This window comes from Cydia splendana, chromosome 23 (genome assembly GCF_910591565.1).
Source record: "Cydia splendana chromosome 23, ilCydSple1.2, whole genome shotgun sequence".
Lineage (NCBI taxonomy): Eukaryota > Metazoa > Arthropoda > Insecta > Lepidoptera > Tortricidae > Cydia > Cydia splendana.
Window position 1 is genome coordinate 13,039,643 of NC_085982.1, and position 25,688 is coordinate 13,065,330.

The following is a 25,688-nucleotide window of genomic DNA, read 5'->3' on the forward strand; positions in this document are numbered from 1 at the left end:
TTTTCTATGAGATTTGGCTTAAAGGGCAGAGCATAAAATTCCATTAAAAAACATAAATTTGTCACAATTCTAGTGATTGACAGGGCAAGCTATGCTGGCGCCATCTGCTAAAAATACTTCGACCGGCCAACCCCATTTCGAGCTTGGTTTACTAAAACTTAGATCTTTGTCCGACTGCGTTAAAATTGTGTCGGCACTAAAGGTTGTACATCTATCTATACAATACAATAAATAAATAAATAAATAAATAAGTAAATATTGGACTTTCTTACGCAAATAGGCTAAGCCCCACAGTAAGCTCAAGAAGGCTTGTGTTACGCAATGGGTACTCGGACAACATAATTTATAATATATAAATACTTAAATACCCAAAATATAGACAACCCAAGACTCAGGAACAAATATCTTTGCTCATCACACAAATAAATGCCCTTACCGGGATTCGAACCCGGGACCAACGGCTTCATAAGCAGGGTTTACCCACTAGTCCAGACCGGTCGTCGCAAATAAATACAATTACTCATTATCGCATTCCTCAATAAAAGAAAATACATAAACAAAACAGCAGCACATTATCTGTTCAAAGTTTTTATACATTTCTTCGCATCATAATACTACGCTTTGCATCTTATCCAGTCAATGGTGTTTTATTTAACTAGGATAACGATAACAGGATATCTACAACTGTAAGTCTTCGTTACTCTCACTATTTCATAACCTAAAGAAAATTGTAACCTAGCCTTCAACGAACTAAGTCTTATTTGCAACTGCGCTTTAGACGCTAGTGCGGAAAGTGAATGGTCTAAATGCGTTTCTGTACGGGAATAGTCGAGTTTCCGGCCGATGTTTGGAGCGGCTTCCTTCGCGACCGACCTTTGGTTCGATTTGTGTGTCATCTCTATATTTAGAGCTAGATCTAGAACAGGTATTGTGCGGTTGAAGGGGATACCATATTTGTGTTGATGAATTGATGATAAATGTTGTTTTTAGTTCAAGCCTTAATGTGAATTTAATGATCAAGTCTGCATTGAGCGACAATAAGGCATTAGTTCAATAAGTGTTCATTGATTTTTATATTTTATGTCTTAAGACTTTGAGGCGTCTATAAGGCTCTGCTAACTAAATTGTACGTACGTAAAATCTTATAAGTACACCAAAATTTGTTCTTGTTTGTTATTTTTAACGCGGAAAATTAATACGTACCATTGAATTGTTGGTTTTGGACTAGGGATTCACACTAGTAAAATTAAATACAAAAAAAATGTAACCATAACATATCCCTGTATATCTGGAAGAAATCCCTTAAAGGGATAAGTTCGCATTTGTACTGCCTATCCTGTGCCATAAATTTGCGTTACAATACAATAAAGAGTTTACACATAACTACATACATACATATTATAAGGATATAATGAAATATAGGGTTGCCATAAGTACTTAAATATGGCAACTTTATATGCTATATTTTTTTGTCTAACTTCATAGAACTTAAGTTACACAAGGTTGCTACTTCAACTACAATCACATTATTTGTTGCACCATTTGGTCCTTACGAATGTTAACGCCTGCCGTTTGGTTTTACAGTGACTTGGAAGGTGGCGCAGCGACAGCCCCATCAGGCAGTTCCAGCAGCTCCAGCTTGTCTTCCAGAAGTAACGAGAGCACCACGGTGCCCGCTGATCCGCAAGGTGAGATGTTCTTCTCTTTAAACACGAAGTTTTACAGTGACCTTGAAGGTGGCGCGGCGACGGCGCCATCAGGCAGTCCCAGCAGCTCCAGCCTGTCTTCCAGAAGTAACGAGAGCACCACGGTGCCCGCTGATCCGCAAGGTGAGATGTTCTCAATACGAAGGGTCTGGGGGAAATGGATTTAGTATTCAAAGATCCATATAGTACATGGAACATAGAATATACAAATTTTTGAAGCGTTAAATCTATCCTATTTCCCGAATAATAAGTGTAATGTTTCATAAGTACTTCAAGGAGAGACCGTAAAATATAACTTAGAGAAAAAAATTCATCCCTATCTCCTAGAATTCTTAATTTCTAAAACTTAAAGTTTTTTGCTTTCAATTGACAGACATTCAGGAGATATTGTCTTGCATACTGCCTCTTAAGTCTGGCTCTGAGTTATATGGACGATCTTGGTTCTTCACCTGTCTATTACATAATTAATAATATCTTGAAATTGACTTTCCAGCTTCCCAATCGGACTGGTCGGAGGAGGAAGACCCGCTAGCCCCGCAGTGGGCGGACAGCCTCCCTCCTCAAATTCTGGATTCGCTGCTGCTGGACAAGCGGCACAGGAAACGTCAGGAGGTTATCCATGGTGAGTTGGTAACATTGAGAGACATATATTGTGTAGAAAGTCCAAAAAAATAAAGCAATATTTCACAAGGAAATTAGCAATTCACATTACATTTACCAGGTCGGTGCCAAACAAACGTTTTGTCCGCTACACTCCTTTTGATCCTTATGGTTCTGAGAAGACCTTCGAATTTGACTTTTATTTCTAAAGATTAAAAAATGTGACCCAAAAACTTTGTAAGACATATAGTTTAGCCCAGGACTGTCTCATTTCAAACATAGACAGGAAGAATAATTCTGTCTTTGTCATGCTAGAACTAGCACCCGAAAGAAAGGGATGAGTATATACTCGTATTTTTCCTAGTTCTCACTGACTGAGATGACGTGTTTGCCAGACTATAACAATTTTTTGTTCTTCAACAGAACTAATCGTCTCTGAAGGCTCCCACGTCCGTTGGCTCAAAGTCCTCGGCGTCGATTTCCTTCGACCTCTCGAAAAGCAGCCGTCTCTTTTACCCGCCGAAGAACTGAGGGCACTCTTCCCTAACCTCCCTGGAGTTAGAGAGAGACACATGAAGTTGTACGCGGATCTGAGGGCGCTGAGGAATGATTCGAGTAACCATATTGTGCCGATTAGGGCGGTTGCTGATGCCATGCTTGGAACGGTGAGTAATTCAATTCAATTCAATCAATTCAATAATCATTTATTGCAAACAAAAGTCCAGTCATGCTATCTCTCTTACTCGTAGCACTCTTGCCTGTAGTTAGAGAGGGACACATGAAGTTGTACGCGGATCTGAGGGCGCTGAGGAATGATTCGAGTAATCATATTTCGATTTAATAATACTGCTGAGATTATGAACAGCTAAACTAAACTCACCGCTGGTTTTGACACAAAGGATTAAATTTGATACTCTGTTAGTGAATTTAAAAGTGGAATAATGACTGTCTTGTGTGAGACTTGAACTCACGGCCTATGGATCGATACTCCAGCGCTCTGCCATCTGAGCCACCAAGACCTCATCCATAGCCAGCAAATCTTTCCACCATATGGGTCAAGTCTCACACAAGACAGTAATTTTTCCACTTTTAAATTTATTCTAAGGATAATTCGCAGACGATTCTGCTTGTTAAAAATTAAACTCTTTTAGTGTTTAGTTAAAGTAGTGATCCAAAAGACACGAGCCTTTTAGCTCTTTTTTTAGGGCTCACCTCATCTCTTGACGCCTAAAAGTTTAAGTTAAAGGAAACATGAACTCTTAAAGGCAGAAGCTGCTTATTGTGTGTGCCGATGTGGAGTTTATGTTTTCGATTTAAGCCACAAGCAGACAGATCATTCAATGCGCACGGTCCCTGTAGCAATATAATAACAAATTTACCACAATCTATAGAAAGTTTCAACAATCATGAAATGAATTAAGTTGGCTATCTAATTCATAAAACATATCCTCATATGTTTACAGTTAGGGAGAAAGTACTTTGTAGATTTTTATTTTATCTATACATACATATATAATACATATAATCACGCCTATTTTCCGGAGGATCCTGATATACCTGATAAGTGTGATAAGGGAAAAGTGTGGACTGAACGAAGATGTAGTGACAAAAATTGAGAAAGGTATGTTGAGTTGGTTGGGATGTTGGGACACGTGGAAAGAATGAGTGAATGATGGCTGACAAAGAGAGTGTATAAGGGAGAAGTAGAAGCGGGAGTTGGAAGGGGTAGACCTTGGCGGACTTTCTCTGATCAGATCGGGGAAATCCTGAAGAAAGGCCAGGTCAAGAGCACCCTAAACCGGCGAGCGTGTATGAGGAATGTTATGAAAGTGAAGGAAGCGAAAGAGTTGTTTTATCTATGAAAGCTAAAGTGTCGTATTTGTCCATAGTTGGGTGACTCGGGCTACGCGTCCTGCCTGTCCCGGTTCTGCCGCGGGCAACGCCTCGCGCTGGAGACCCTCCGCGAACGTCGCAGGAAGAACAAAGAATTGCACCATTTCCTGTCAGCCCGGGAGCAGTTACCCAGATGTGGGAGATTGCAACTACGGGATCTACTCGCCTGTGTTTGGCAGAGGTAAGTTTTGGAACATTTTTATTACAAACTTTTAAAAAGTGTCGGTATTGAGGAGAAAGATAACAGTTGAGTGATAGAGTTTAAGGGTGGTATTTCAGCTGTCCAATTTCTTTGTCCAATGTCATTGCGTCTCACTCTCTCATTAAGCAAAATGTGAGACAAAATACATATTGGACAAAGAAATTGGACAGGTGCAATACCACCCTAAGACAATTTTTGACTTATGTATTTGTAAGAAAGCGATAAAACACAATTTAACTAAATCAGGCCCGTAACGTTTTATGAATAAGGGGGTTATTCTTCAGCGACGTGAAAGGTACACATACCAATCATTCTTTTTTGCCACAAAATACTCCTTCAATCTCTTAAGTGATCAAACCATTAACATTAACTTTCGCATTTTATTCCAGATTGACGAAGTACCAGCTCCTCCTGCAAGGCATCGTGGACACGGTGTGCGAGTCAGACGCGGACACCGACGAGGACATCGCCCAACTAAAGAAAGCGCACGACACCGCCAAAGATGTGCTGCAGAGTGTCGACACTGCTATCAGGACCGCTGAGAATGACCACAGGTATGTGCACATTACATGGCGACCCCGCCACGAAAACAGCTCAGCTGAAGACAGCTCAGGACACCGCCAAAGACGTGCTGCCATCAGGACCGCTGAGAATGGCCACAGGTATGTACACATCACATGGCGACCCCGCCTCGAAAACAGCTCAGCTGAAGACAGCTCATGAGACCGTCAAAGATGTACTGCAGAGTGTCGACACTGCCATCAGGACCGCTGAGAATGACCACAGCCCCACAGGTATGTACACATTACATGGCGACCCCGCCTCGAAAACATAGCTCAGCTGAAGACACTATTAGGACCGCTGAGAATGACCACAGGTATGTACACATTACATGCATGGCGACCCCGCCTCGAAAACTTAGCTCAGCTGAAGACAGCTCATGTCACCGACAAAGATGTCTTACAAAGTGTCGACACTGTTATTAGGACCGCTGAGAATGACCATAGGTATAAGTTATTAGATACTTAGGCCTACACTGAGCCGAGTAAAGTGAACGAAAGAGAAACCATATTAGAAAATCAGTATATAGTCATAAATGTACGGTTACTCCACAAGTGACATGGCGACCCTGCCAACGCGTCATTCAAACGACGACAGCGCAACTGAATCGCGCCCACGACACCGGCAAAGGTTTAATGCAGAGTTTCGGAACTAAGATCTTTTACTTATAAAGTTTAAATAAGTGTCTTAATGTTTATGATTTTAAATTTATGATTACTGAACCGATTGAGCGACTGGGTTTCCCAATAAGGCTAGTTTCCCTCTGGGTTGGAAGGTCACATGGCAGTCGCTTTCGTAAAAACTAGTGCCTATGCCAATTCTTGGGATAAGGTGTCAAGCGGACCCCAGGCTCCCATGAGCTGTGGCAAAATGCCGGGACAACGCGAGGAAGAAGAAGAAGGATTTAGCGACTGGGTTTAAAATTGACATAATTTTTTTTTACCCGGAAGTAGTAAATAAGTAGTCCAAACATTTTAATGTATCACATAGTTTCGTGTTCCTTAATTATTAAAGTCATTTGTGGTTTATACAGATCGTAACTTCTAAGGTGTTTCCAATTCTTAAGAAATGACTTGCCATGTAAGAACTTGTGAAAAGGTAGAGAAACTTAATAGAAAGTAATCTCTCCAGGCGTGTGTTATGCCTGGGGACCGAAGACAACTGAAGAGAGTTGATCAGGAATTGTATTTATAGTAACTGACATTCGGAACACAATAAGCGCGATGTAGGAAACGCTAACGCCATCTGTTAGGATCTTGTGGCACGAGGTTGACAGACGCCATTTCTTGACAATCTGTTCTTTCTTTACAGGCTTCGAACAATCCAGAACAAACTGGAAATCCGCGCGGGCAGTGAATGGGAAGAATTGCGAAGACTGGATTTAACCCAGCGACAACTGCGTATGGAAGGAGACTTGGCTATCAGGCATGATGGCAACAAGAAGATCAGCGTGTTGGTGAGTTATGTTCTAGAACAGGCCGAACAACCGATGTCCTACGGTTACACGCTAATTCTGGCGTCAGTTCAGTCCATCAGTCTGGTCAGACTGACGGGAGAATTATCGTGTAACACGCGGACTGATGGACTGATGGTCTGGACTGATGAAAATTTAAATTTTTGATAATATTCGTCAGTCCATTTTGAATGACAGAAAACTGATAGGAGACTGATCGTGTAACCTGTTAGTGTCATTCTCGCGTCAGTCACCATATTAGACAAGACTAAATTACTGTGTTGCGTTCTGTGTCCAAACGGCGACTGTGTCGTAATTTTATCAGTCTGTTGTCAGTCTGGACTGATCGTGTAACCGTGTCCATTTTCCATCATTCTGGCATCAGTCAAAACTCGAATGGACTGAACTGACGCCAGAATTAGCGTGTAACCGATGTCTAAGCGATGTCCTAGACGGTTTAGAAGAAGCGCACATTTTATTATGGCCTCCCAAACAAGTAAGTCCCGTTGGTCCAGTCAAATAAAAACATGCCGAAAGTATCTGCCATAGGGCGGTATTCCACTTGTCCAATTTCTTGGTCCAATGTGCATTGCGTCTCACTCAAGCAAAATGTACCTACAACTTAGTATGGGTGACTTAGTTTTACAATTAGAGCTATGTATTTTGGGAATGGTTCTCCTTGCGTGGTTATTATTTCAGTTGACTACCACTGGAGCAACGAAGCCTTGATAAATGTCCTTGTGATAAAAACAGAGTCAACGTGACGCGAATAGGGTAGTTGACTGCTTAGTCAAATCAATTTCTTTTTTCGAACTGTCAAAAAAGGCCGCTATGAAATCTATGAAATACAGAACAATGACGTCACGGTCAAATTACCTACTTTTATAACTGCGGTCTAGGTTTTTCTAATATTCTTCTAGCGTTTATCTCAAGCGTAGTGTGAAATTTGTTTTTTTAATACAGGAAACATCCCTATTAGGGAAGAGTGGCGATCTAGCGTGTTGCTAAAACAGTATTGTTATTCAATCAAATATTAGGTTGACGGTAAACTAAAATGATCTGTTTGCAGGCTCTGATGCTGACCGACGTGTTGGTCCTCCTGCAGCGAGAAGGCGACAAGTTCGTTCTCCGGCCCATTCCTGCTCCCAGCCAGCAGGGGGCGCTTTCGCCTCTCGTCAAATGGTTAGTGAAATCTTTCTATATACTTAAAATATATATCATTGTTTTCCATCGTATTTTCTCGGAAACGTTCGTATTTGTCATGCTAATTCAGTCAACCTCAGTACTTTTTGTAACAAGTCCCACTGAAAAAGACACGTTCGTACGTTTCCGTAAAAATACGATGGAAAAAAATTATGCACTACATCTGAAGGATTTTGAAATTTGGAATACATATTCTTCAAATGTTGTAAAAGCTCTACTAAGAAAGTATTTTATTTATTTATTTCTGCTAGTCGTGAAATATGTAGGTACCTACGAATGAAAAGTTGAAGTGAACATTGGAGTCTTGTGTACGTAGGGAAAACAATGGCCGATGGGCGTCAAGTTTCGGCTTCGTTATTGCAGCCAAAATGTGTTTCCAGAATATACTACAAAAGTTAAATAACGTTTGAAATCAAATGATTGAAAGCATTAAAATGAATTAATCAAAGTAGAATTTGATATCGTAAGGTAACCATACAATGCAAAGCTATAGTGGAGCACAGACAAGACATCCTACAGACTGAGCATAGTAGCTCTACCCCCTCTGCCACGCATATGGTAGTTTTACTCCATTTTCGGGTCGAAAGTGTCTTTGAACGGACCAATCACGGCACGGGACCTCGCTCACCTCGTCCCCCGCACCCCAGTATTTTTGGCAGCATCAGTTTCAGGAAATTATGCTATAAACTCGGTCTAGAGGATTCCTAGTCTATGTAGTGGAGTGTCAGTGTATTGTGTGTGTTTCCAGGGACAAGGTGTTGTTCCGTCCGAACGCGGCGGCGCGCAACACGTTCTTCCTGATGAACATCAACGGCGTGCAGATGCACGAGCTGTCCGCCAACACGCCCGCAGAATACTCCACGTATGTACTGTTTATAGTTACCTCATGTCTGTCTGTCTATCTGTCCATTCGCGGCTTTGGTCTCAGAGTAAAAGTGTACGTTTTCGATTGAGACAAGTGTCGAGTAAATTATTATACCTAATCATAAATTCTAAATCGAATTTAAACTGTTGTGAGACATACTAAACATTAAGCTAATTTTATGATTTAACTAACGTATTTTTAATTACTCGCGCGACATGTTTGAGAGAAGCTAGTTCTCTATTTTAAGCACTAACAGTGCATGAGCAGCGTGTGACTAAGATTACGTGACTTAAATCACAAAATTAGCTTAATTATAACTATGAATTTTATTATTGCAATGTAAATGTATATTCAAATAAGACTTGCAACTGGCCGCCATTTACATCTTTTCACTAAACGGACCAATCGCGTTAACGCCGATCGACAGACTTAAAAACTTACACATCCTTTTCGTTTTTTCATTAATAGATGGGTGAAGAACATCCAAGAATGTCCTCTGGCCAAACTTGCTGAGCAAAAACCCAGCCTCACACCCCAGCACACGCACTCGGCCTCCACCGCCAGTCGCACCACCGACGACGAAGGTACATATGTGTTGAAATACTATACAGGATCGAAATATTGAATGGGCCCTGTAAATGTACTTAGTAAATCATACGATGTAATGTATTACCAGAGGTTAGCCAACACAATCATCACGCGGTACGACCGGCTCTGCTCGCAGTCTGACAATTCTGACATCGACTGACTGCTAACTTTCGGTGACTTCACCATGACGTAAGCGCTCGAGACGTCTATACACTGCAGGCCCTTACGTCCCATGTCACGAGCGAGAGCAACATCCGCTCGGTGTACCATTTGCATTTCATTTAATTATTTAAAGGGTTTCGACGTGCTGGCATCGGTTCTGCGCACAAAGTGTGTACGAGAAAAGTGGCTTAGAAAGAATGCCATGCAAATTAAAATTTATTACAAAGATATATATACTCATTTTTTGTGTTCACAGGTAGCAACGTATCCCGCAACCCATCTGATGCCTCCGAGAAATCCGCCGCAGCCGAAGAGCGGGACAGAGTTAGCGCCGAGAGGGAGAGGGAACGAGCGGTCAGCGCCGAGAGGGAAAGAGAGAGGGAAGCGGAGAAACAGGAGGAGGAGAAAGAGAAGGAACGCGAGAAGGATGAAGTTGTCGATAGGGAGGATAAGCATGTGTGAGTATTGATGTAGTTTGTAGTTTGGATTTGAAAGCTACTTTGGTGTATTTTAAAATAAATTAAAAGTGGAAAAATGAATTTTCTGTCTTCCGTGGGACTTTAATCCTGGATCGCTAGCCCAGTGCCCTGCTATCTGATCGAATATTTCCACCATATATGCAAAAAATCAGTTGGTCATTTTAGTACTAAAAAAATGTATGATTGGGTAGTAAATTGGCCATCCAACCGACATTTTTATACCTGGGATACAAAAACCGCTTAATATTTGTGATTGAATTTGTCAGAGCACGGCGGCCCACCATGTCCCGCATCTCGACGCACGAGGCCCCGCCGCCGCGGGCGCTGGAGCCGCAGGCCGCCGTCACCGTGAGCGCCGCGCAAGCCGAGCAGGCGCACACCGCCGTCAGGGCCTTCACTCCGCAAGGTACGCTTACAAACCGTCCTCCAGAGCACGGCGGCCCACCATGTCCCGCATCTCGACGCACGAGGCCCCGCCGCCGCGGGCGCTGGAGCCGCAGGCCGCCGTCACCGTGAGCGCCGCGCAAGCCGAGCAGGCGCACACCGCCGTCAGGGCCTTCACTCCGCAAGGTACGCTTACAAACCGTCCTCCAGAGCACGGCGGCCCACCATGTCCCGCATCTCGACGCACGAGGCCCCGCCGCCGCGGGCGCTGGAGCCGCAGGCCGCCGTCACCGTGAGCGCCGCGCAAGCCGAGCAGGCGCACACCGCCGTCAGGGCCTTCACTCCGCAAGGTACGCTTACAAACCGTCCTCCAGAGCACGGCGGCCCACCATGTCCCGCATCTCGACGCACGAGGCCCCGCCGCCGCGGGCGCTGGAGCCGCAGGCCGCCGTCACCGTGAGCGCCGCGCAAGCCGAGCAGGCGCACACCGCCGTCAGGGCCTTCACTCCGCAAGGTACGCTTACAAACCGTCCTCCAGAGCACGGCGGCCCACCATGTCCCGCATCTCGACGCACGAGGCCCCGCCGCCGCGGGCGCTGGAGCCGCAGGCCGCCGTCACCGTGAGCGCCGCGCAAGCCGAGCAGGCGCACACCGCCGTCAGGGCCTTCACTCCGCAAGGTACGCTTACAAACCGTCCTCCAGAGCACGGCGGCCCACCATGTCCCGCATCTCGACGCACGAGGCCCCGCCGCCGCGGGCGCTGGAGCCGCAGGCCGCCGTCACCGTGAGCGCCGCGCAAGCCGAGCAGGCGCACACCGCCGTCAGGGCCTTCACTCCGCAAGGTACGCTTACAAACCGTCCTCCAGAGCACGGCGGCCCACCATGTCCCGCATCTCGACGCACGAGGCCCCGCCGCCGCGGGCGCTGGAGCCGCAGGCCGCCGTCACCGTGAGCGCCGCGCAAGCCGAGCAGGCGCACACCGCCGTCAGGGCCTTCACTCCGCAAGGTACGCTTACAAACCGTCCTCCAGAGCACGGCGGCCCACCATGTCCCGCATCTCGACGCACGAGGCCCCGCCGCCGCGGGCGCTGGAGCCGCAGGCCGCCGTCACCGTGAGCGCCGCGCAAGCCGAGCAGGCGCACACCGCCGTCAGGGCCTTCACTCCGCAAGGTACGCTTACAAACCGTCCTCCAGAGCACGGCGGCCCACCATGTCCCGCATCTCGACGCACGAGGCCCCGCCGCCGCGGGCGCTGGAGCCGCAGGCCGCCGTCACCGTGAGCGCCGCGCAAGCCGAGCAGGCGCACACCGCCGTCAGGGCCTTCACTCCGCAAGGTACGCTTACAAACCGTCCTCCAGAGCACGGCGGCCCACCATGTCCCGCATCTCGACGCACGAGGCCCCGCCGCCGCGGGCGCTGGAGCCGCAGGCCGCCGTCACCGTGAGCGCCGCGCAAGCCGAGCAGGCGCACACCGCCGTCAGAGCCTTTACACCACAAGGTACGCTTACAACCCTCCTCCACGTTAACTGCAACTTATTGCAAAGATGTAGAACCACAGGCGGCTGTCATAGTAAGCGAGGGAGGAAGCGCACATGATCAAGCCTCCCCCCCGAGAGGTACGACAAATATACAAAGAAAATCCTCTCAATAAGGTGGTAAAAAGGTTTGGATGAATTTATCCAAACCGGTTCTGCCGTGTATGCGTTATATTATATAAATACTCATATTTGTAATATTAGATCAGTCTCCACTTGCGACGTATTTGTTGCGACTACAACAAAAGTTTTTTTTTTTAAATTATGAATAGGCTTACTCATGGCCACAGACTAGCCGAGGCGTAGACGTGGCCTACGATGGAGCGAGCTCGCCCAGAAGGTGCCTGTTCACTCTTGATTTGAAGGTTGCCGGGTTATAAGAACACGGAAATATAGACACCGGCAAGGAATTCCATTCCTTGGCAGTGCGCATAAGGAAAGTAGAAGCAAAGCGCTTCATGCGAATTGGTGGAATATCTACCAAGTAAGGATGGAAACCGGCCGTGCGTCTAAAAGTCCGATGGTAGAATGGGGACGGTGGAATAAGCTCGTGTAGCTCTTGGGCACACTCCCCGAAGTGCAACCTGTAGAATACCGACAGGCTGGCGACTTTCCGCCGATGGGCCAAAGACTGAAGCTTAGCCGTTAGCTTCTTGTCGCCAATCATCCTCCTGGCTCTGTGCTCCACTGAGTCCAAAGCGGCGAGTTGGTATTTAGCTGAGCCATCCCACAGGTGGCTGCAATACTCCATACACGACCGGACTTGAGCTTTGTAAAGTGTTAGAAGCTGTCCAGGTGTGAAGTATCGCTTCACCTTATTTAGGACGCCCAGCTTTCTGGCCGCAGTTTGTGCTTTAGACTCAATGAAGCTGCCGAAGCTGAGGACTGAACTCAGCTCCATGCCGTGGAGTTCCAGGCTGTCGGTAATAGGTACAGATGCACCTCGGAAAGAAGGAGTCAGGTCAAATGGACTCCGTTTTGCGGAAAATAGACACGCCTGTGTTTTGGAGGCATTGAACGTGACCAGATTGTCATCACCCCACTGGGAAACGAGACTAAGGGTCAAGTTCATCCGCTCAACCATGGCCTCTCTCTGTGAACGTATATCCTCCCTGCTGTCCCTTGCACTAGCCAAATATCTCTCAACAACCGTACTGTCATCTGCATAACCTACAATGCTGGGTTGCAGCATGTCGTTAATGTGGAGCAGGAAAAGGGTTGCGGAGAGAACAGACCCCTGAGGAACACCGGCGTCAATGGCCATGAGGTCCGAAGGGCAGCCATCAATAACTACTCTGATCGACCGTTCACTCAAGAAATCAGATAGCCAGCTACAAAAGTCAGCAGGGATGCCGTATAGAGGAAGCTTGCTAAGGAGACTTGCGTGCCAAACCCTGTCAAAGGCCTTCGAGATGTCCAATGAAACAGCAAGCGCTTCACCGTTCCTCTCGATGGCCTCGCCGCACCAGTGCGTGACATACGCTAAAAGATCCCCAGTAGACCGACCTCGGCGAAAGCCTTCTTGACGGTCACTGAGCAGATCTTTTGCTTCGAGGTATGTCAGCAGCTTGCCGTTAAGTACCCTTTCCATGACTTTACAGAGCATGGAGGTAATGGCGATTGGTCGGTAATTGCAGGGATCAGCACGACTACCCTTCTTGGGTACTGGCTGCACGTTTGCAAGCTTCCAGGATTTCGGCACCGTTCTAGTTTGGAGAGAGAGGCGGTACAGCGTGTCAGTACAGGAGACAACTCAGGCGCACACTGCTTTAGTACACGTGCAGGTATACCGTCTGGTCCATTGGCCTTATTTACGTCAAGATTCTGCAGAGCTCGGCGTACCTCTTTTTGATGTATAGCAATTCTCTGCATAGAGGAACTGCATTGAGGTAGCGTAGGTGGAAGTTTTGAGCCTGCGTCTAGACGTGAATTGCTCGCAAACAGAGAAGCAAACAAGTTAGCTTTCTCTGTCGCGGAGTGGGCCAGTGTCCCATCAGGTTTCTGCAGAGGTGGCAATGTGGGTCGGCAGAAGTTGGATTCGACCGCTTTCGACAGGGACCAGAACCGCTTGCTACCAGGAGGGTAGGAGGCGAGTTTGGCCCCTATTCGACTAACGAGGTCGAATCGAGCCTTTCGAAGCACCCGTTTGCAGGACTTGGCAGCTGAGTTAAAGGCTTTTTTCCTCGCGCGAACCCTCTGTGCTCCAGCTTTGCTATCGCGGGCTAGTACCCAAGCCTGGTATGCAGACTGCTTAAGGGCCTCGGCTCGAGCACAGTCCGAATTGTACCATGCTCGGGTCTTGTGATCGAGCGATAGGTCGGAGAACGGAATGAAATATTCCATTCCCTTCCGAATCACATCCGCAACAGCCTCAGCAGAACACGAGGGGTCACCCGAAGAAAAACAGACCTGCTGCCAGGGGAAAGACGCAAAGAAATGCCGCATCTCATCCCAGTCCGCTGACTCGTATCGCCATACTCTTCTCGTGCCCCTAGGGCAGAGATCAGGAGGAGAGTGGATCGACACGGATTTCACCAAACAGTGATCGGACGATCCTAGCGGAGCTGAGACCGAAACCGAGTGCCTGTCTGGATCAGTTGTCAGCAGAAGATCAAGGCAATTGGGTGTATGGTCAGTAACATCCGGTATCTGCGTCGAAACATTTACCAGCTGGCTAAGGTTTAGGGATACAGCAAATTTGCGCGCCTCCCTCCCAGCGTGGCAAGTATTCTTGTACGGGAACAGCCACTCCTCGTGGTGGGCGTTAAAGTCCCCAAGGAATACGAGTTGAGCCGCAGGGTACCGCTGTTGGGCTTTATCTGCCATCTCAGTAAGGTGGTCAAAGAGCCTAGTTGTCTCCTGGTTTCCGCTGTGCGATCGGTAGACACAGGCATACAGTGTTTTCTCTGAGCCCGAGTCAACCATAATCCACAAAGTGGAAAACCCGGCAGCCTCAAAGCAACGGAGACGCTTGCAGCAAATGTCGTCGCGGACGTACGCACAAAACCCAGCACGTGATCTGAACTTATGTTCCAGTGAGTAGCCTGGGTAGTTGAGGTACGACGCGTCCGCTGGGGTTTTGATTTGCGTCTCCGTCAAAAAGAATAGGTGCGGTTTTTCGGTTTCAAGATGGTGGTGGACCGGATCGATATTTGAGTGCAACCCCCTGATGTTGGTGAGGTGCACTTCATAAATACTAACCACTTTGTTATTAAATGCATTGCAGAACAACTGCGCCGCCTAGACGAAGTGATCACCCGATCCCTGCGGGCCAAGAGCGCAGTCGTGGCGGAACTATTGGGCGTGCCGGCCGACAGCTACGCGCAGGTGGCCGACCTGGCCGTGACCGAAGCTTTAGGACAATGTGGTGAGTCCGTCTTACACATATTTGTGATTAAGCGAGCGCAAAACATTTCCCTTTCAGCTTGGATAAAAATGCTTTCGTGTTTGCGATTGTCTTTTAACATTCTTCACTGTAGGATGAAGTAAAAAAACCTCATATTTGTCGATTCATTTTCTTTTTTTTTTAAATGGCGCAGCAATGGGGGCTCGCGAGTTCTACAGCTCACAGAACCACTACAGTCATTACATGTACTTTTGGTAATACTTTCAAGCTGAAGCCGATGATTATTCTTTTTTGACGGTAAATTTTTATTGACAGATACATCAGGCGAATTACGACTTCAACGCAGCGTGAGTAACGAGGAACCTTCGGAAATTCACACGCTGCTGCTCGCCGCTCTCACGCAAGGTATGATCACATTATCTTGTAAGGTTCGTAGTATGAGAAACATTATCATTTTATTTAATTACACAAATGGGTCTACCGCGATATAATTTCATTGTTTTTACCGTAAATTCCGATGTTTCAGCTGAGTTACACCAGCTTAAAACAATTATTATTTAAGGTAAAAACAATGAAATTATATCGCGGTAGACCCGTTTGTGTAATTAAATATGTGTACAAAAAAGGCGAGACTTTAAAGTGTTATATTACCATTTTAAACGTAATAGGGTTATATGAGATACTCCTTATGAACCGTCAAAAATATTTGTTGCTAAGGTCACAGTGAAATCATTTTTTAACGAGTTTTTGTAAATTTTTCAAGAATTAAAAAAAAATTTTTTTTCGTAAATTTGATTGATTGATCGCTAAACTTTGGATTTAATAAAAAATGTCATTATTGACGTGATAACGTCTTATAAATCGATGAACACCGGTAGCATGCACGAAAAAGTGTCACGTTGTGGACGGATCTCCACGCAAAATTATCGTCCGTAAACCGACTTTACAGACAACCATATTTTTTTACAGCAAACCAACTAACAGAGTCCCTCACGCGGGCGCTGAACGTGAACGAGGCGGCGGCCGTGGCGGCGCGCGCTCGCGGCCGCTGCGACCGCTGCAGCCGCCACCCGCTGCAGCGCAGCTCCACGCTGCGGGCTGACAGCAGAGACGCTGGCGGTGAGACTACGACACTAATACTAACAGAGTCCCTCACGCGGGCGCTGAACGTGAACGAGGCGGCGGCCGTGGCGGCGCGCGCTCGCGGCCGCTGCGACCGCTGCAGCCGCCACCCGCTGCAGCGCAGCTCCACGCTGCGGGCTGACAGCAGAGACGCTGGCGGTGAGACTACGACACTAATACTAACAGAGTCCCTCACGCGGGCGCTGAACGTGAACGAGGCGGCGGCCGTGGCGGCGCGCGCTCGCGGCCGCTGCGACCGCTGCAGCCGCCACCCGCTGCAGCGCAGCTCCACGCTGCGGGCTGACAGCAGAGACGCTGGCGGTGAGACTACGACACTAATACTAACAGAGTCCCTCACGCGGGCGCTGAACGTGAACGAGGCGGCGGCCGTGGCGGCGCGCGCTCGCGGCCGCTGCGACCGCTGCAGCCGCCACCCGCTGCAGCGCAGCTCCACGCTGCGGGCTGACAGCAGAGACGCTGGCGGTGAGACTACGACACTAATACTAACAGAGTCCCTCACGCGGGCGCTGAACGTGAACGAGGCGGCGGCCGTGGCGGCGCGCGCTCGCGGCCGCTGCGACCGCTGCAGCCGCCACCCGCTGCAGCGCAGCTCCACGCTGCGGGCTGACAGCAGAGACGCTGGCGGTGAGACTACGACACTAATACTAACAGAGTCCCTCACGCGGGCGCTGAACGTGAACGAGGCGGCGGCCGTGGCGGCGCGCGCTCGCGGCCGCTGCGACCGCTGCAGCCGCCACCCGCTGCAGCGCAGCTCCACGCTGCGGGCTGACAGCAGAGACGCTGGCGGTGAGACTACGACACTAATACTAACAGAGTCCCTCACGCGGGCGCTGAACGTGAACGAGGCGGCGGCCGTGGCGGCGCGCGCTCGCGGCCGCTGCGACCGCTGCAGCCGCCACCCGCTGCAGCGCAGCTCCACGCTGCGGGCTGACAGCAGAGACGCTGGCGGTGAGACTACGACACTAATACTAACAGAGTCCCTCACGCGGGCGCTGAACGTGAACGAGGCGGCGGCCGTGGCGGCGCGCGCTCGCGGCCGCTGCGACCGCTGCAGCCGCCACCCGCTGCAGCGCAGCTCCACGCTGCGGGCTGACAGCAGAGACGCTGGCGGTGAGACTACGACACTAATACTAACAGAGTCCCTCACGCGGGCGCTGAACGTGAACGAGGCGGCGGCCGTGGCGGCGCGCGCTCGCGGCCGCTGCGACCGCTGCAGCCGCCACCCGCTGCAGCGCAGCTCCACGCTGCGGGCTGACAGCAGAGACGCTGGCGGTGAGACTACGACACTAATACTAACAGAGTCCCTCACGCGGGCGCTGAACGTGAACGAGGCGGCGGCCGTGGCGGCGCGCGCTCGCGGCCGCTGCGACCGCTGCAGCCGCCACCCGCTGCAGCGCAGCTCCACGCTGCGGGCTGACAGCAGAGACGCTGGCGGTGAGACTACGACACTAATACTAACAGAGTCCCTCACGCGGGCGCTGAACGTGAACGAGGCGGCGGCCGTGGCGGCGCGCGCTCGCGGCCGCTGCGACCGCTGCAGCCGCCACCCGCTGCAGCGCAGCTCCACGCTGCGGGCTGACAGCAGAGACGCTGGCGGTGAGACTACGACACTAATACTAACAGAGTCCCTCACGCGGGCGCTGAACGTGAACGAGGCGGCGGCCGTGGCGGCGCGCGCTCGCGGCCGCTGCGACCGCTGCAGCCGCCACCCGCTGCAGCGCAGCTCCACGCTGCGGGCTGACAGCAGAGACGCTGGCGGTGAGACTACGACACTAATACTAACAGAGTCCCTCACGCGGGCGCTGAACGTGAACGAGGCGGCGGCCGTGGCGGCGCGCGCTCGCGGCCGCTGCGACCGCTGCAGCCGCCACCCGCTGCAGCGCAGCTCCACGCTGCGGGCTGACAGCAGAGACGCTGGCGGTGAGACTACGACACTAATACTAACAGAGTCCCTCACGCGGGCGCTGAACGTGAACGAGGCGGCGGCCGTGGCGGCGCGCGCTCGCGGCCGCTGCGACCGCTGCAGCCGCCACCCGCTGCAGCGCAGCTCCACGCTGCGGGCTGACAGCAGAGACGCTGGCGGTGAGACTACGACACTAATACTAACAGAGTCCCTCACGCGGGCGCTGAACGTGAACGAGGCGGCGGCCGTGGCGGCGCGCGCTCGCGGCCGCTGCGACCGCTGCAGCCGCCACCCGCTGCAGCGCAGCTCCACGCTGCGGGCTGACAGCAGAGACGCTGGCGGTGAGACTACGACACTAATACTAACAGAGTCCCTCACGCGGGCGCTGAACGTGAACGAGGCGGCGGCCGTGGCGGCGCGCGCTCGCGGCCGCTGCGACCGCTGCAGCCGCCACCCGCTGCAGCGCAGCTCCACGCTGCGGGCTGACAGCAGAGACGCTGGCGGTGAGACTACGACACTAATACTAACAGAGTCCCTCACGCGGGCGCTGAACGTGAACGAGGCGGCGGCCGTGGCGGCGCGCGCTCGCGGCCGCTGCGACCGCTGCAGCCGCCACCCGCTGCAGCGCAGCTCCACGCTGCGGGCTGACAGCAGAGACGCTGGCGGTGAGACTACGACACTAATACTAAAAGAGTCCCTCACGCGGGCGCTGAACGTGAACGAGGCGGCGGCCGTGGCGGCGCGCGCTCGCGGCCGCTGCGACCGCTGCAGCCGCCACCCGCTGCAGCGCAGCTCCACGCTGCGGGCTGACAGCAGAGACGCTGGCGGTGAGACTACGACACTAATACAAATACTAATGTTAATTGCTCAAAGGTTAACTGGAAGAGATCCCTGAAAGGGATAAGTTCGCCTTTGTACTAATGATGTGTGTTCTTTCATGTTTTATGTCTCTTTTTGTACAATAAAGTGTTTTACTATTTACTACTACTACTACTACTAATGTGTATTTGTTAGAATATTACCATAACTCATAGCGTCATATTCTGCCACTGTCGGCATAAAAATATTGCCTTTGACCGTGTATTTTTCCGTGTAAAAATCATTCAACTGTCGTCTCCAATGTGTCGAAAAAAAGATTCTATAGGTAATTGTAAAAAAATTCTAAATGGTAAAATTTCAGGAACTGCTAATGAATTCCTTTAGACACTGAAATATTCCGTTTTGATAATAAATATAGATTTTTCCTCCTCATAATGTTTATAAATTCCTCCATTTGTCCCAATATCGACTAAATATTTCCTTAACTTCCTATTTTGAAATATTATTATTAATAATTACTTTTTTTTTCAGAACCACCATCACCCCCGCGGTCCCCAGGCCAACTGGACTCCCGGCTGAACGACTCAATGTCCATGCTGGATACCATCTCGTCGCTAGAGAAGGAAGCCTCGTTCGACATGCTCAGCGACCTTGAACCCCAAGAGCCTAACGCCGAAGACGCTCTAGGTGAGTCCACTCTTCAAACCAGCCGGCTGGACTCCCAGCTGGACGACTCAAGTGTCCATGCTGGACACCATCTCGTCGCTAGAGAAGGAAGCCTCGTTCGACATGCTCAGCGACCTTGAACCACAAGAGCCTAACGCCGAAGACGCTCTAGGTGAGTCCACTCTTCAAACCAGCCGGCTGGACTCCCAGCTGGACGACTCAAGTGTCCATGCTGGACACCATCTCGTCGCTAGAGAAGGAAGCCTCGTTCGACATGCTCAGCGACCTTGAACCACAAGAGTCTAACGCCGTAGACGCTCTAGGTGAGTCCACTCTTCAAATCAGCCGGCTGGACTCCCGGCTGGACGACTCAGGGTCCATGCTGGACACCATCTCGTCGCTAGAGAAGGAAGCCTCGTTCGACATGCTCAGCGACCTTGAACCACAAGAGCCTAACGCCGAAGACGCTCTAGGTGAGTCCGCTCTTCAAATCAGCCAGCTGGACTCCCGGCTGGACGACTCCGTGTCCATGCTGGACACCATCTCGTCGCTAGAGAAGGAAGCCTCGTTCGACATGCTCAGCGACCTTGAACCACAAGAGCCTGACGCCAAAGACGCTCTAGGTGAGTCCACTCTTCAAACCAGCCAGCTGGACTCCCGGCTGGACGACTCAGTGTCCATGCTGGACACCACCTCGTCACTAGAGAAAGTAGTTTTTTTCTATATGGTTAGTGAACAATCAAAACCTAGGTACATTCGCTTTATTTCTCAGTGAACTTTCGCTTTGTTTTTATGTCCTAGAAGATATTAGTCATTGATAGTCATTGGCGCGTTCATTTAAGAAGACAGCAGGGTCTACTCCGCCCAGAACCGCCGCATATAGGACATCTAGCGACCCGCCCCGGCTTTGCACGGGTTACACAAAACCTTAACAAATCATACACATAAACCTTCCTCAAGAATCATTCTATCGATAGGTGAAAACCCCAAGAAAATCCGTTCAGTAGTTTATGAGTTTATCGTGAACATACGTACACACAAACAGACAGACGCGGCGGGGCACTCGGTTTTATAATGTGTAGTGACATATAAATCCACGATAGGCTCAGCGGCAGCAATTCAGCTAAATATGAATTTATTTGTCTGTCAGAGAGCAACGCGACGTCGGCCTCGTTAGCGGCGTCCCTGCTGCCTCTGCACTCCGGCCTGCAGCGCACGCTGGGCCGGCTGCTGGGCGCGCTGCCCGCGCTGGAGACGGCGCGGCGGGAGCTGCGCCGCGAGCTGCCCGCGCGCAGGGACGCCGGCGACGCGCTGAGGCATGCCGCACCACGTGAGTACACATCTAACTCAGACAACATCATCCTCTAGACGAAGTTTAGGGCAATTATTTCATGAAACCGATGCTGCCAAAAATACTGGGATACGGGGGATGAGGTAAGCGAGCCCCGTGCCGTGATTGACCCGTTCAAAGACACAGGCCATGTTGCATAACAAACTACAACATCAAACGGGTCAATTTTTGAAGAGGGTGTTTTTTCGACATTTGCATGGCAATTTTTTAGTTTTGCAAAATCTGATTTATAATCATCGTTTTAGGAAGGGTTCTTAACAACAAAAAATATACTGTACGAGGCACTTCTGTACTTTTTATAGTTAGCTAGATATGGACGTTTAAAGATCAACATTTGTATGGCAGTATTTAGCCATTTGTAAGGCGCTTTTGACATTTATAAGGCATTTTTTCGACATTGTATGGCAGTATCAACATCTATATGCCACTATTTATTATTTTTGTTGCATTTATAAGACCCTGACGATATTTGTATGGCACCTTCTCGACATCTGTATGACACTATGTCGACATTTGTATGCCACAATCGACATTTTTACGGTCAAAATAGCCGTATAAATGTCGCCATACAAATGACGCGACATGTCGCCAATAATATTTTTTGTGATATTTCCTACACAATACAAACGATTCACTTATTTATTTTTCTATATATTTTAACACTATATTTGCAACTATTATCATAAAATAAACATTTTTATTTCAACTATGTATTAAGCGTCCATACAAATGTCATTGTAGTCGTACCAAAATATATCAAAAGAGATTCTTACCTGTTTCCTGTTTTTAAATAAATTAAACTGTTTCCGCGTCCACACTCGATGTCAATCGATGCCCAACTAACCGCACTATTGCGTCGTAAATTTAATCTAACCGTTATTCAATAGACAAAGAAGATTATAGGGGGTATATTTAAGTCATAACAAAACAGGTGCCGCGCGGGACAGCGATAAAAAGGCTTCCCTTGTTTTATTAAATAACGCATTAATTTATCAATATGATTAAATCAATTCTCTAGAAAATGCTCTTTATAACAATACAAAGTTGTTTATAATACGTTGCCTACATCCAAAGTTATGATTTTTTTATTGCGCTATGCCTCCACTGGGACACGCGAAAAAGCGGCAAATTTCGCCGTTTTTGGAACTGCAAATGCGATTTTGTCAGAAACAAATAATATTTTAGGTACAGTTGTGCATGATTTTTAAAGCTTATAATACATTGAATGAAAATATATACATATCCAGTCTTTTAGTCCTATGGACTTCGAGTTTTAGCCGTGGGACAGCAAAAAATGCCTATTTGAAAATTGACCCAAACGTAGTTTGTTATGCAACATGGCCACGGACGTCACACAAAGACACTTTGACTCGAAAATGGAATAGAACTACCGTATATTCGTGGCAGAGGGGGTAGCGCTACTATGCTCAGTCTGGAGAATGTCTTGTCTGTGACTCCATATAACGTCACTCGATATAACGATTTACTCCCTATAACATCAACGATTGTTGGTTATAGGCGCTCTACTTTCATATTAATTTCTCTTTATATAACGAAAACTCTCTATAGCGCCGAAAAACGTCCGATCCCTTGAATTTTTATAAGCTTTTTATTAACTTGCAATGTAGGTATGTACATACCTATGTATGTTTGTAACAAGGTCAAATCTTGTAAATTAAATTTGACCCACTTCCCGCTTTCCGATATCGGGTGACAATGTTATTTATGGTACCATCGGGCTGTTCTGATGATAGAAACACGAGGTGGCCATAGGAACTATGTGATAAAACAACGCAACCGAATTGTATTTGGTGTTTTTAAAATTGTCTCGATGAGTATTAGTTGCCTGTGGAAAGAAAAGCACAGTAGGCGATAAAAGCTTGTACCAAAAGTGAAATTTTTGCCCAAAACGTTTGTATTTTTAAGCAGTTTTGTCTGCTCACGAAATTAGAACTTCCAAAAAAGTTCTAACTTTCTTTAGAAATTACTTCGTTCTTCCTTTGGGCAGTTGTTCCACAAGTAGCGATAAAGATAATGATTGCTTTTTTTCGCAAGAGTAACATCTATTGCACACCTCAATAAATTAATAAACTTGGTCTACCATTTTTCGCCAAAAACATTGACATTTTGACCTTTTGAATATGTGTAGCTTAACTTCAAACTCCGGTAAATTTTAGCAAATATCTACCCTATCATAGAGAAAAAAATACATAGATTGCTCACTCCATACATCAGTTGTGGTACCAAAAAGACTATTATTTTCATAGTCTACAACTAGCATCGAGTAGCGGAATTATCAGTACTGCTACTTGACAAAAGATGTAGCACCGACCGGAAAGTCTAATGCTCAACAACATTAGACTTTCCGATCGGCTACATCTCTTGTCAAGTATAGTAGTATGGAGTGAGCACTCTTGTCTTACTATATTTCTCTATGACCCTATAACCTTTTCTTAATACCAAAATCGCATAATCTAACAGATGGATTTACCCGAGTTTGATGTTATATTATTTCCACTTTTCCAGATTACCAGCTAACCGAAGAGATCTCCTACCCCGCCAACAACCTGGACCAATCGCTACAGGTTTGTAGTTAACTTTGTAGTCCGACAAGGAATTGTAGAACATTATTGAGGGTGCCACTTCCTACGTAACTGTCACAGTTTTGTCGTAAAATGCTTAAACATGGCAACAATTCTGTATGGATTTTTTTAGTTCCATTTTATTTAATTTCTACTATATCATGTCGCACTATACAAACAATTTTAAACAAATATGACCACAAACAACAAAAACATACAAGATTAAGTATAAAAGTGTTTTCCTTATATTCACTTTTATTAACTCACATTTACAAACAAGCGAATTTATTTTGATTTTAATGGGTGGTTTGAAGGGTCGACGCCAAAAATATGTTTACACTTTTGCACCTTACTCCTTTGTAATAAGGCGAAAAATACTAAAAACCTATTTTTGACGTCGACTGAACATGTGATGTCTACCCCAAACTTTTGACGTGAGAACGTCTTATAAATCGATGAATACCGGTAGCATGCACGAAAAAGTGTCACGTTGTGGACAAATCTCCATGGTAACGTTACGGCCACGTTTTCTTATGACGTTACCACGCAAAATTATCGTCCGTAAACCGACTTTACAGACGACCATAATTTTTTCATACACTTTTCGTCTAGTTTGTGTCAAACACGTAAAACTAGAAATCTCACCTGAGGAAAATCGCTGATTTATTTCAACTGTTGTACAAATGACAACCCTTTTTTTTACCCTTTTTGACCGTGACCCTTTTTTTTGCAGGACCAACCGAGCAACGGCGGGTGATGGCGCTGGCAATAACTTGCGAAGAATCTGGCTGGACCACGGACAATTTGAGGACGCGAACAAACCAAACAGCGCCAACAGACAAGGTCGTATTTTAGATACAAACTTTATGAAAACCACTTCTACATAGCTGGTTTTCATATATGTACTAAAAATAGCGATCTAATGCTAGGCCGCATTTTTCATGCATAATCTATGACGGGAGCGGCTTTCTTAAGTGCGTTGCGCCATTGAGAAGATTTCAGTGGCTTAGTGACCTTCATATTAACAATGTTATTGATTAAGATTATTGAATTATAATGGAATTTTGTCAAATAACACATAATAATGGAATTTACCCGTAAATAAGATGTTTTTGTAAGATCAATATCAATTAAAATATCATATATTTAATCAATAATATTGTAAGTATGATAGTTTTAGCGAAACGCTCGAAATGACTTTTAATTATTGTCTTAAATATAAAATTTTAATATTTCGTTAATACTTGTTCCGTTAACTTTTCGATCTATTTTTGTATTGTTTTTATCGATCCGATCCGAGTCGAGCCTTTGTATATGTTGTAATAATTTCTTAGCTTTACTCTTGTAAGTACGAAATTAATGTAGTATTAAAAAAAAAGAAAGTTTTATTTTTATGATTCCATACATTATGTGATCTGCCGCATATGTGCGTTTCTTTATAATAATTTTCCAGAATGTTCTATTTAAGTTAGTTCATGTAAATATACCTTTAGAGCGACTATATGTTTTATGTAATCTAAATTTTGTAAAAAAAATAATCAAAAAACTATATTCAGTGTATTTTGCTGTTTGTATTCGGAAGTATTACTCGACAATATTATATTGGATCATTAAATTATGATTAGATATTTGTAAATGCACAAATTATGAATTTTTTGACTGTTATGTATGTCGCAGTAGATAAACGAAAGTGCCCTACAACCCAGTACCTTGTATATGCCATATTTAGTAGTGATATACCAAGCAAGTTTAAAAACATTCTAGGCGTTGCCTTTTTGAGTGTGATATTTATTTAGCAGGGTCACTTTATGAACACCCTTTACAAAACATGAATTGACGACAAGTCACCCTGTATAATTATAACAGCTTATATAAGATCATCCGTACATATTAAGTATGAAATTCCATATAGCAAGCGATTTTATAAATGTATACACTTAATATACGAAAATATATATTTTATACGTAAGCTAGGCATCCAATCCCCTCCATTTTCCGAATATTTGTATGTTTGTATGTAATATAAAGAGCTTTTAGGATTTGAGAATTAATCGGAATTGTACTTGCATTCGAATCATTATTGTAAGGTAATTAACTAATAAAATACGTGAATAAAAATTAAATAACAGGCCACGTTTGCATTTCCAAGATGGCTGCCGTCAGGCGAGCTCGCTTCAGCTTCACAACCGAATATATATTGTAATACATAGTTAGTGGTATAAATAAATACCGTTACATACAAATGTA

At 47.0% G+C, this 25,688-nt stretch overlaps 2 protein-coding genes and 1 long non-coding RNA gene across 3 annotated transcripts in view; all 3 read left to right on the forward strand.

Annotated features, from left to right (window-relative positions):
* Positions 1-19,648, forward strand: part of LOC134801755 (uncharacterized) — a 94,853-nt gene extending 75,205 nt beyond the window's left edge. Inside the window, exons 6-24 of the mRNA XM_063774351.1 lie at positions 1,585-1,688; positions 2,200-2,328; positions 2,730-2,971; positions 4,196-4,380; positions 4,791-4,955; positions 6,274-6,418; positions 7,485-7,597; positions 8,367-8,480; positions 8,952-9,067; positions 9,490-9,691; positions 9,979-10,224; positions 10,307-10,414; positions 10,471-10,610; positions 10,801-10,938; positions 11,050-11,430; positions 14,858-14,998; positions 15,293-15,382; positions 15,947-18,850; positions 19,374-19,648. Of these exons, the coding sequence (XP_063630421.1) occupies positions 1,585-1,688; positions 2,200-2,328; positions 2,730-2,971; positions 4,196-4,380; positions 4,791-4,955; positions 6,274-6,418; positions 7,485-7,597; positions 8,367-8,480; positions 8,952-9,067; positions 9,490-9,691; positions 9,979-10,224; positions 10,307-10,414; positions 10,471-10,610; positions 10,801-10,938; positions 11,050-11,430; positions 14,858-14,998; positions 15,293-15,382; positions 15,947-18,850; positions 19,374-19,648 (5,938 nt within the window). The remainder of the gene's footprint in view (positions 1-1,584; positions 1,689-2,199; positions 2,329-2,729; positions 2,972-4,195; positions 4,381-4,790; positions 4,956-6,273; positions 6,419-7,484; positions 7,598-8,366; positions 8,481-8,951; positions 9,068-9,489; positions 9,692-9,978; positions 10,225-10,306; positions 10,415-10,470; positions 10,611-10,800; positions 10,939-11,049; positions 11,431-14,857; positions 14,999-15,292; positions 15,383-15,946; positions 18,851-19,373) is intronic.
* An 89-nt stretch (positions 19,649-19,737) lies between these two features.
* LOC134801756 (uncharacterized) lies at positions 19,738-20,876 on the forward strand. Its single transcript, XM_063774353.1, has 2 exons — positions 19,738-20,131; positions 20,659-20,876. The coding sequence occupies exons 1-2, from the start codon at positions 19,738-19,740 to the stop codon at positions 20,874-20,876; spliced, it is 612 nt and encodes a 203-aa protein (XP_063630423.1).
* A 2,493-nt stretch (positions 20,877-23,369) lies between these two features.
* LOC134801903 (uncharacterized) lies at positions 23,370-25,688 on the forward strand. The gene is made up of 2 exons (XR_010145728.1): positions 23,370-23,444; positions 24,175-25,688. It is a non-coding gene; the product is annotated as an uncharacterized LOC134801903 (long non-coding RNA).

Bases quoted from the DNA above. Each gene is read 5' to 3' on its own strand.
- LOC134801756 (XM_063774353.1), top strand. From the start codon at position 19,738: ATGCTGGACACCATCTCGTCGCTAGAGAAGGAAGCCTCGTTCGACATG. The intron at 20,132-20,658 runs GTGAGTCCACTC...TTTGTCTGTCAG, and splicing joins TGACGCCAAAGACGCTCTAG to AGAGCAACGCGACGTCGGCC.